Raw genomic sequence first — 12,029 nt, 5'->3', positions numbered from 1 at the left:
GAGCCTAAAATATCTCTTGAACACAATAGAATAATTAAAAGCAAGTATTTTTTTATTTAAAATCAATTAACCAATATACAGTATATCATTAGTTTCTGATGTAGAGTTCAGTGACTCATCAGTTGTATAAAACACCCAATGCTCATTACATCACATGCCCTCCTTAGTGCCCATCACCCAATTACCCCATCCCCCACCCACTTCCCCTTCTGCAACCTTTAGTTTGTTTCCCAGAATCAAGAGTCCCTCTTGGTTTGTCTCCCTCCCTGATTTCTTCCCATTTAGTTTTCCCCTCCCTTCCCCTATGATCCTCTGTGCTATTTCTTATATTCTACATATGAGTGAAACCACATGATAATTGTGTTTCTCTGATTGACTTATTTCGCTCAGCATAAAACCCTCTAGTTCCATCCACATCAGTATAAATGATAGGTATTCATCCTTTCCTTTTTTTAAATTAACATATAATGTATTATTTGTTTCAGGGGTACAGGTCTGTGATTCATCAGTCTTAACACAATTCACACTTACACAATTACACAATTCACTCACCATAGCACATACCTTCCCCATTGTTCATCACCCAGCCACCCTATCCTCCCCACCCCCCTCCCCTCCAGCAACCCTCAGTTTGTTTCCTGAGATTAAGAGTCTCTTATGGTTTGTCCCCCTCTCTGGTTTCATCTTGTTTCATTTTTCCCTGCCTTCCCCTATGATCCTCTGTCTTGTTTCTCATACTTTCTGATGGCTGAGTAATATTCCATTGTCTGTATGAAATGGCGGGGTGGAGGGACAAATAAAGGATCCAAAGATCCAGATGGTGGTTAGCCAGGTGTTGGTGAGGTTATAAGATGGTTCCATCAGCAGGTACACACTGCGCTCTACACTGAGTATACTGCTGAGTACACACTGTTATCTGGTTGGAAGGACATATGGCACATACTCACCTAGATTTAATTATAGTGTGCTTGCCTGATGCTATATTGTTTCCGTATGTAAGGAAGAAATTAAGATTGTGTAACAGTATTGAGAAAAACAACAGTTTCAAATACTTGATCAGAGCCCATCAAGTGTCAGGAAAAAGAAGGAGAAGCCAAAGAACTGCCTGATTGGAGGAGACTAAGGAGATGTGACTACCGAAGACCCTGTTGGATCCTGAACCAGAAAAGGGGCATTAATGGGGAAATGGGAATTCTGAATAAAGTCTGCAGTCCACTTAGTAGTGTTGTACCAATGTTAATGGCACCTTACTAATTGTACTGTCATTATTGAAGATGTTAACATTCAGGGACACTGAGGTGAAGGGCTTGCTGGAACTCTGTACTACATTTGCAACTCTTCCGTGAGTCTAAAATTATTTTAGAACAAAAAGTAAAAGAAAACAGGGGCATCTGGGTAGTTTAGTCAGTTAAGTGTCCAGCTCTCGATTTCTGTTCAGGTCGTGATCTCAGGGTCGTGGGATCAAGCCCTGCATGGGACTCTGTGCTCAGTGCAGAGTCTGCTTGAGATCCTCTCCCTCTGCCCCTCCCCACTGAACACTGTGCACACACTCTTTCTATCTCTCTCAAATAAATAAATGAATCTTAAAGAAAGTAAAAGAAAACAAACAACAACAACAAAGTTTCTGGTAGTTCCTGGGTGTCAGACGCAAACTTTTGACTGGCATTGATTCAGCGTTGCTGAAGGATGGTTGGAGTGGGGGGTCTATAATTGCAGTAGCAGGAGCTTTGAAATCTGACATGAGAAGAACTCCTGTCTTTGTCTCCTTTCCAATTCTATTGCAGGGTATGTTGGGTGCATCATGTAACTGGGATGTGGGTGTACCCTTTCCTGGAACACATTGGCCCAGGAGCCAGAATCATCTTCTTTGGGTCTACAACCATCTTAATGAACTTTTTGTACCTGCTGGGAGAAGTTCTGAACAGCTATATCTGGGATACACAAAGAAGTAAGTATTGTTTGGGGGAGCATAAAACAGGAGAATTGCTATCTAAAAGAGTGTGTGCAGACACTGAAGGAAAATTCCATCATAGCACAGGATCACTTAGGAAGAGTTTCATTTTTATAACTACACAGTGTTAATTTAAGAGTTGCTGGCTGTTACCTGAAAGGTTTATTACTCATTTTGCCTTATTAGCTAGTCAAACATCCAAATCTAAGGAAAAAGAAGCATACCTATAAAATTTTATAGGGAGAAATATAGTGTTAACAATAAAAAAAATTAAGGAAGTTCATTCTGATCAACAAAATACTGCCTTAGCTAAAGGGACCCCCCTCCAATAAATAGACAAATTATTAAATGTAACCAAACAGTCCCATTAAAAGCCACCCAGACCTCCACTTCTTACATCATCCTTTGTGTGAGCACAGTAGCTTCAGAGAGGTCTCCCCACTTTTCTGCTAGAACTCCAAGCTGTGCAGAATGCCTGCAGCCACTGTGATTCACCAATGACTGTCATTTTCAAGGACTGAAGGTGGCAAAGAGGCACAGGCAATAAAGGGTAATACATCATTGCTGCCAAACTCTCTTAACCTATGATTTGATTTCTCTTTTGTTTCCATTTATGGCAGAGCCTCCATCTTGGCAAGGCACATAATCTTACCCAAGCTGTGCACACCCGATCCAAAGTGTATGTCAGATAGCAGAAAAATGGGAAGGTGGAACAAGCAACAGCATGGCATGCAGCCATTTGAGTCCTGCATGAAAGTATATTGAAGGGCAAGATGGTCCGGGAATTTTAGAGAGCTCTGGGCATCGCCAGTATAATCACAACATTCTAGACGTCACCCGTAAATGATCTCTGTTCCACAAACATGGAACGGCCTACTTTGTGCCAGACACTGTGCCAGGAACTTGATCTAATTAGACAAATAAAATGCAGTCATTGCACAGTTACTGGATTGGACTTTTTTGTGTGTGGATCTTCTAAAATTGTGCGTGTCAAGGTGTTGGTCCATGGTAAATGGCCCAGAGGAATTTGAGGATTTCTTTTCTCAGCAGCTGGCTTGATTTTAGTAAGTGGTCTATTAGAAAAAGTCTCAAAAAATTTTATTCAGTTCAGACCACAACTTGGGAAACCAGAAATGAATCCTTTAATAATTCCTTCTCTGTTCAATGAGAATAGGAATCCTTATTAGTTAACTCATTATTTAGCTAACTTACAAAAATATTTTAAGAACAAAATGTAAACTTTTCTCAGCTTCTTGGGAGGAAGGCCATATTTAAATTTAGGCTAATATATTTAATATATGTTATTCAGGAAGTATTTATTACTCTTTCCCCTTGATTAGCTTTATTCCAATGGTCATTCGGCCATTGTTCAACTACTTCTAAGGGAAGATGGCCTGGAAACTAAGAAAGAGAAAAATCCAGTGTAGCTTCATAGAATGCTGCTCTTTAAAAACATCGAGTGAAAAAAAAAAATAAATAAACCACAAAAAACAAACCAAAAAAAAAAAATGAGTGAGAAGTTAAAATGAATACTGAAACTAAGGGTTTTTTAAATGATCTGTTCAACTTAATTTGTGTCATTATCTTACGTAAGATTGACTAACATTTTGTAACTCATTTTAAGTATGGAGATTAATTTTATCTACATGGGACCATCTAGTTAATTCCACAGAAGTGGATATTTCATGTCAAGTAGGCACATTTTGCTTTTCATTTATGAAAAGGATTGCAGACTGATGACCTCCTCTAAATTTGACCTGCCAAATGGCTTGTTAGACCTATGTAGTGGGATTTTTGTTCTTGAAACAACATTTAAAAATTGAGAGATTACGCAAACAGGCCAGATTCATCAGTTTATCAAATACCTTAGGATCTCGCAACACTGAGCTCACTGTTCTCTTCTGGCAACAATGGATTAGAACTGAGGATAAGTTGCTCCTTGAGATAGCTCCCTAAGTGTTTCTAGTTATCACCCGGCCACTTTTCTCCATTACATTAGCTGCCTGCTTCTGTAGATAGTAAAACTTGAAACTGTTGATTAAAAGCAGTGTGTGCTGTGTGTGTGTTTGTGTGTGTGTGTGTGCAGTAAATTGAATACAATCAAGTACAGTATTACAATCCTGAGTACATTTACTATGCCCTAAACAAAATCTCCCAAGAAGCAGGGATAGCACACTGCGTGCCCTTCCTTGTATCCATAATGATTTTTAATGGCTCCACTTCCTCCACTTGGTTAGGTTATACTGATGTCAACTTTGAGATAAAAATCACATTATTACAGAATCTTGGAATTAAAAAGAATATTAGAAACCATCTAAGCTGGCCCTTTCTTTTTACTAACCAGCAGCTGAGCTGGGAAATCCTAGGTGATCCACCAAAATGGTGGTTGCAGGGCCAATACCTTCTGAGTAATGTTCAATCCAGTGTTATTTCTAATGAGCCATCAGATTGTCACCATTGAAAACCCAGCACATGAGAGGTTAGAAACTTCACTAAGATCCACAGACCTAGTTTATAAGATAACAAAATAGATCAACCTGATATGAACTATGAACAAAAAGCTCTTCAAATAAGGTAAATTTATAGTCAGGCATTTGCTCTTTTTAAAGGAAAGTAACTCAAGGTGACTTTGAGACTGCTATATTGGTTTGCTAGGGCTGCTACAGCAAAATACGACAGGCTGGGGGTCTTAAGCAATTGAAATGTAATGTCTCATGGTTCTGGGGGCCAGAAGACCAAGATTAAGGTATTAGCAGGATTGGTTTCTTCTGAGGGCCATGAGGGAAGGATCTGTTCCAGGCCTCTCTCCTTGACTTGTAGATGGCTGTCTTCATTTTCAGAGGGTATTCATCCTTACGTGTGAGGCTGTCTCCCAAAATTCCCTTTTTATAAAGGCAATGGTCATATTTGATTAGGTCCACCCTGATAACTTCATTTTAACTTGGTAAAGACCCTATTTCCAAATACAATCACATTCTAAGGAGAGACACAATTCCATCCATAATACTCTGCTTTCTGTCCCCAAAACTCATGTCCTCATTCATGCAAAATACATCCCCAACAGCCCCAAATGCCTTTCCAGCATCAACTCTTAGGTATAAAATCTCATCTTAAATATCACCTAAATCAAGTATGGTTAAGACTTGGAGTATGATTCATCTTGAAGCACAAGTGCTTTCCTGTTGTGAACCTCTGAAGCCATACAGAAAGTTATCAGCTTCCAAAACACATTGCTGAGGCAGGCATAGAAAACCCATATCCTTTCCAAAAAGGAGAAAATACAGGGTGTGAAAAGGGGGCCACAGTTCTCAATGAAGTTTGAAACATAGCAAGGAAAATTCTAGATTTAAAGGCTTGAGAATGAGCCTCTTTAGCTGAATGCTCCATCCTCAGGGCTCACCAGAAGGAGGATATGGCTCTGCCCCTGGTTGGTAGCCCTACCCGCAGAAGAGGGTATCCCCTGAACCACCTTAGGAGTCATTTTTCCTTCATTTCATGCTATCTATCTGTCCCTTTCATCCAGGCTAACAATGTTTCTGCTAGTACAAAATTCTCAAAAAACCTTATTGGTTTCCCATCCAATTCACAGGGGCCCAAGTCATCAGACAAGAAGGTCCCCCACAGATCTTTCCTGGCTTCTGCTGAAATGGTTAATTGGATCCATGAATGATATGCCTGATCTCCTTAGCAAAGGGTTGTCCAGCCGCACCCTTAGCCTTCTTTCACTTTCTGAGGTTCTAAGGTTAGGACTTCAACATATGAATTTGGGGGCAGGGTGTGGGGCGACACACAATTCTATAACCACTGAAATCTTTCTGTACTTAATCTAAGAATTTATTCCAATTCCAGTGTGTCTAACTAGGGTGACCAATCTTATTAAAGTAAAATTTTATATGACCAGAAATGAAAGTGTCCTAAAGTGAAAGGTTAGGTTAAGGACAGGGAAAGCAAGCAAAAGAGAAAGGAGTTTGGAGCCAGGCTTGTGTGACAGAAACCTTCTTCCCCAAATGCCTATCCAGCTCATGTCCCACACAGGCCAACCCAGGCCTACAATGTCCCAATGCTGCCCTCTGGTTGAGCCCTTCTCCCTGCCTGGCAGAATCACATGTGACTAACTCTCTCAGGGTCAATCAACTCTTCTTCTATGTTCCCAAAAGCACATCCCGCCTCAGCTTTGTGACAGGTTTCTTTCTGCTATTCGTGTGGAAATTATACCTCTGGTTCTTCCAAATATTATTTACAGCTGTCTAATTTTTTCCCTCTACCTCAAAGCTGCCAAACTAAAGTAGGTGGGGAGCCATTTTTCCTGTCTGGGTCAATGAACACCCCCTGTTCTCCACCCCCACTTTTGAAGATTCCACTATTGCTGCCAAGTCAACCCATCTGCAGGAGAACACTTAGGAAGAAACAGACTTTAAAGAAAAGCAAGCAGTTATTAGTTCCTGAGAGCTTCTCCACAGGAGAGGGAACATGGGACAAAGTTGGGACCCAAGTCATGTGTGCTGTTTGAACAGAATCCACGTTGTGTTTTTCCGCCTTTGCCTTGGTTACCAACAACTAAGGCATCTCTTGGCCTTCTCCCCCTTAACCCTATTCCTCCTCCCTTCAGATGTCCTTACTCCTGAAACTGAAGTTTTCCTTAATAAGATTTCTGAGAAGTACTTTGGAAAAAGTGTTACAGATCTCTGCCAGTTCCTCAGTCATGAAAACCAAACCAGAAAGACTGCCTAAGGACACCTGTTCAGAGCGTGTTACCTGCCTTCCCCCATTACTACCCTGACTCCACAAAACAGATACTGGGAGTTGGAACCTGGGGGGAAGGGGAGTCCTTCTTAATATAAACCTTATGATGATGACCCTCTGGGATTAGGCTTTAAATTTTTTTATATTTTGTAATTCCATATTTTACTCTGCTTTCCCACTAACATAGCCTTCTGAGGCTTTCCTTATGTTCATTGTTTATTAACTGATTCGTTAAAGATTAAGCTCCAACTATGAGTCAACACTATTTTGGGTGCTAGGGATATTATCAGAAACAAACCAGTTAAGAGCTCTGCCTTCAGAGAGCTTATAACTTATAAAAGAATACCAACAATACCTGAAAAACAGTATTTGGGGTTCTTTTGTTCCAGCAAAAGTCTCTGAGAATTTGGTTTCAGAGGATGAGTATTTAGTAAAAAGCAAAAGAAAAAAGAAGTGGGAAACATTTATCAGATTTAACTTTAATTCATGAGATGATGTCAACATTTTCATCTCCAGGAAAATGAAACATCATTAATTCACTATTCACCACAGACAACAGGCAAAGCTCTTGCTGGTCCAGTACATATGAGTCTCTCAGGAGGTAAAACATAGTTCTACCAGGATTGGGTTGAATAGAAGGAGATCTTCCACAAAGATATGGAAATAAATCATTCCTGTGCCTAAAAAGCTCTCTATGAGTTTAAAAAAAAACAAAATTCTTGACTTCTGAAAATCTAGAGTTCTTGCCTTGAGAAGAAACACAACTAAAATAAAAATAAATGAGGGCTGTTTGAGACTCATCAGCTGCACACCTCCTGTTGCTAGAAGCTGGTTACAAAGCGGTCTGGTTGGGGTTTCTGTGCAAAACTCAGTGAGTCAGGAACCTGCACCCATCACTCCCAGAAGCCGTTAAGACTTGGGAGTGTCCTGACTTGGGGGGAAAGGGTGGGGATACAGGTCACTGAGGAAGTTTCTGGAGAAAGTTGTAAAGGATTTTTCCTTCTAAGCTAGGAGAAAAGGGGTGGGTGCAGCAGGGTAGAAGGGGAGAGATGTGGGGATAAGAGAGGGTTTTCTTGAGCAGCCTTGGCAAACCTGCTCACAATTCAATCTGATATTAAAATAAAGTACTTTGCCTGAATTTCTAGGTATGGAAGAAGAGAAAGAGAAGCCTAAATTGGAATGAGATCTAAGTCTAAATGAAAGAGATGGATTGAGTCGCCATTGAAGACTGGTTACCCCCTGGGCATTGGCAGTGCAGGAAAGGAACCATCCAAGAAAGCAGTGGAATTCATCTCAGCCTTCCTGCCTCCCCCACCCCGGGGGGGGGGTACCTTTATAAAAAAACATATATAAGAATAGAATACAGTTATATCCCAAATAACTTGCCCTCATTATGTTTTAAAGAATTCTTTCCAAATTCATTATTGATAATAACATCTTTTTTTTCCCTCTTCTAGTTTTTAAAACTAAAATTGGTCATTGGATTTAATTTCTGCCATTATAATTCCATTTACTTGAGGAAGAATAAAACTCTATTGTGTTTCTCGTTAAGAAATATGTGAAAGTCAAAGGGGCAGATGTGGAGAGAGGCATTCGAGTACTGAGTCCTGCAGGTGGCTGGGAAAATGAACCCGGGCCACAGGGCAAGTCTGAAGGAAATGTGATGGATTGCTCCCTATTGCAATAATGTCACAGTTGCCTCAAACAGGCAATGTTAGTAATAATTACATCAATTTAGTCAAAACCCTGAGTGTATTTGGATCTCATGATTTAATCTTGTGAAACTTTTCCTATATGCAAACTAAAACTTTAATAAAGACCAAACAACCCCAGTGTGATAACTGCATGGTGTATTAAACATTGGTGTCTCCTTTCTTATTTGTTTCTATTACCTGTTGAGAATGGGTTTACTGAACCTAGTTCTTAATTATTTTTTTATTTTAGGAAGTTTATCTTTTTGATAAATCTAAAAAGAATATTTTTTAAAAGCTAATTTATAAAATCTTTGACCATAATTATTTTAAAATAAGACTAATGCAGAACAGGTAGTAGAGAATACATAAAAATAAATCTTAGAAAAATGCAGGGATAAATAAATTAATTACTAATTTTTTAAAGAGAAAAATGTAGGGAAAAAGCTAATCGAAATAAAAGCAGAAATTAAGTAAGACAGCAGAAAAATAACAGTGGAACTGATATATAAGTAAATTGATTGATAAACACAGTATCTCGTCTATACAAATAACACTAAAATATTCAAACAAGAGAGAGAAACAAATACTTTGCAATACAAGCATAGATGTGAAACAAATTATTTTAATTATAAAAATAAACTTTATAGTTCTGTGGCAACAAATTCTTAGAACCCAGTGAAATGTGCAGTTTTCAAGTAAATGAATTCAATAAGAATTGGAAAGCTGTAACAGACTGATATTCATGGAAGACTTCTTTTTAATGTTCAAATAACTATCTCCAAAAAAGGAATTGGGTCCAGAGTGTTTCATGAGCAAGTCTTTGAAAACGTTCAAGTAACAACTCATGTGTTATTTAAACTGTTCCGAGATTACAGAATGATGAAACACTTCCCAAATTATTTATCAAAGTTAATAGAACCCTCAAAACAAAGCCAAAGTAGAAAAAAAATCATTTGCTTTAACTAAGATATTAACAACATAAATCCAATACATATAATTTTTCAAAACTTAATAAGGTTTATCCTAAAAATTGAAGGATGACTAAATACTAGGATTTTTATTCGAAAACATTGTCTCAATACAATCATCCCTGCTTATCTGCAGGGGACACATTCCAGGATCCCCAGAAGATGCCTGAAACCCCAGACAGTGTGGAACCATATATATACTATGTTTTTTCCTATACATATATGCTTATGTTAAAATTTAATTTATAAATTAGGCACAAGAGATTAATAGCAATAATAATAAAATAAAACAATTCCAACAATACACTGTAATAAAAGTTCTGTGAATGTGGTCTCTCTCAAAATATCTTACTGTACTGCACTCACCCTTCTCATGATGGGTGATGTGAGATGATAAAATGCCTATGGATGGCATGAGGTAATGTTAAGGACACTGGCTCTGCAATACAGCATTGGACTACCATTGACCTTCTGACACTGTGTCAGAAGGAGAATAATCTGCTTCCAGACCTCAGTCAACTGCGGTCAACTGAAACCATGGAAAGTGAGACTTAGGAATAGTGAACACTCAGAGAAGGTGGGAACCAGTGTAATGCACAAAAGAAAAAAGTCATATAATTCTCTCCATTGTTGCTCCAAAGCATCTGATAAATTTTAACAGTTATTTCTGATAATAACATTAATGATATAAAAGTGCCCCATATCTTGGGAAGCAATAGTCATCTCAAAGACCAAAGGCATTACCATTTAAAGTAAAAAAAATAATAATAATAATAAGATACATATGTCCATGACACTGTTATTTTTCTGAGGTCTTTGAGAATGTTAGGTCTAGCATAGAATAAGTTATATTTTGACCTGGAGTGGAAAGGTTTTATGTTTAAAAAAAAAAGTGCTAAGTAACTACAGAATTGATATTGGAAAAGAAAAGTGAATGCTTTAAGAAAAACCAGAAAAAGAGCAAAGCCACTATTTAAAAGGAAACCATTTCTTCATGTGACCTTCAGGAAAGTAAACCTGAAGGAGTAAACCTGAAAGTAAGCCTAAACCTTTAGGACTTCCTGGAACAATTCCTCTGGGACCTTGTGACTATTCCTTTCCTCTAGCAAATAAAACTCCCTTTTGCACCACCAAAGTGACAAAGAAGTTAATGTCAGTGGTTTTTAGATATAAAGCTGATTCCACTTACATCCATTAGAGCAGTCTGGATTTCTGCATCACTGCTCTGTTTGAAATATAATTATGTGTTCAGATTTGGGGTTTGGTTTGATTTTCTCACGATGGATCATTTTTGCTTTAGGAACTCCAGCCTCTGAACCCCAGCCCCACATCCTACAGGATGCCCAGGGCTGTCTCGGCAGGGGCATGGAATGCACCAAGACACCCCTACCCAGCTTAGGCACCCACTGATCCATCACAGAAACTCTGCTTGCCCTGGAGCAGAATCTATTGGAATGACTCTACTGACTGCTGTGTAATCACCGAGTGATAAGGAATAAATTACTAGTGATTTCTCCCTTTTGTTTGCAAGCTCACTTTCTCCCATCAGTTCTCAGGAGGATGTTCATGATTTACCCTCTTCTCTGTGTACGTATGTAAAGAGAAATCTACCATCTGCAATCTCAGAGCAGAATGTGCTTCCAGCTCCACTCTGGAACATGAAAATTAATAATTAAATAATGCAAAAAAATAAAAATAAATTATACCAAAGAAGCAGAACAAGGAAAATGTTCTCAACTTATTTTACTGAAAATACACCTCAAAATAAACCCAAAAGAGCACCAAATTTCACTTTTCATTGATAAAATACTATCACTATAAATCTAAGACTATATTAAAATAATAATTTTCCATGAACATATAATATTTATTTTTTTCTTGATGGACTTTTTAAAAAGACAAATAAAATGGAAAGATATGCTAAACTCTGAAAAAGAAAATTCTATTCTTAAAGATGTCATTTCTTCCTCCAAATGTTTATAGGTACTATATAACTCCATTCTAAAGTTGCAAAATTTTTAAAATTTAACAGAAAAGTAAACAAGTAAAACAACTGAAAAATCTTGAGAACAAGTAGTTAAAGCCACTCATATCATTAAAATATATTGTAATTATAAGTGTGATAATTAAAATACCGTGGTATGGCTCAAGGATAGAAAGAAAAATCAGCAAAATAGAAAGCATGTCCAGAAACTGGTCTTAATTTATACATATAAAGTTAGCAAATAATAAAATGGCATTTTAAATCAGTAAGAGCATAATAAATGATTGAATGAATGGGCTACAAGGGATGACTAATAACTAGTTGGTAAAAAAGAAAAAGCTGCATTCCTCTCTTGAAACACATATAAACAAAAAATACACACACAACTTCAGATAGATTAAATGGTGAGACATATAAAAAGGTATAGAAGAAATATAAGAAAATACAGATGAATATATCCCATATCCTATAATGATATGTGAAATATATATATATATACACACACACACACACACCCATACATACATATATAATTTTTCTTCAAATTTTTATTTAAATTCTAGTGAGCTAACATATAGTGTAATATTGGTTTCAGGAATAGAATTTAGTGATTCATCACTTACATATAACACCCAGTGCTCATCATAACAAGTGCCCTTTTTCCTACTCATCACCCATTAACGCATCTC

General features: G+C 37.7%; 1 protein-coding gene across 4 annotated transcripts in view; it reads left to right on the top strand.

The window, feature by feature from the left end:
- AIG1 (androgen induced 1) overlaps positions 1 to 8,549 on the top strand; it is a 247,583-nt gene extending 239,034 nt beyond the window's left edge. For 2 of the 4 annotated variants that reach the window (XM_080805484.1, XM_080805481.1), the window contains 2 exons: positions 1,785 to 1,948; positions 7,840 to 8,549. In XM_080805484.1, coding sequence (XP_080661610.1) covers positions 1,785 to 1,948; positions 7,840 to 7,867 — 192 coding nt within the window. In that variant the 3' untranslated portion in view covers positions 7,868 to 8,549. Of the gene's footprint in view, positions 1 to 1,784; positions 1,949 to 2,571; positions 2,893 to 7,839 lie in introns of those variants that run through there. The other 2 variants (XM_080805482.1, XM_080805483.1) reach the window with 1 other exon arrangement.
- Positions 8,550 to 12,029: the final 3,480 nt, after the last annotated feature.

Source organism: Martes martes, assembly GCF_963455335.1.
Source record: "Martes martes genome assembly, chromosome: 6".
In the NCBI taxonomy this organism is placed as follows: Eukaryota; Metazoa; Chordata; class Mammalia; order Carnivora; family Mustelidae; genus Martes; species Martes martes.
This window is presented reverse-complemented; position numbering and strand designations above follow the sequence as displayed.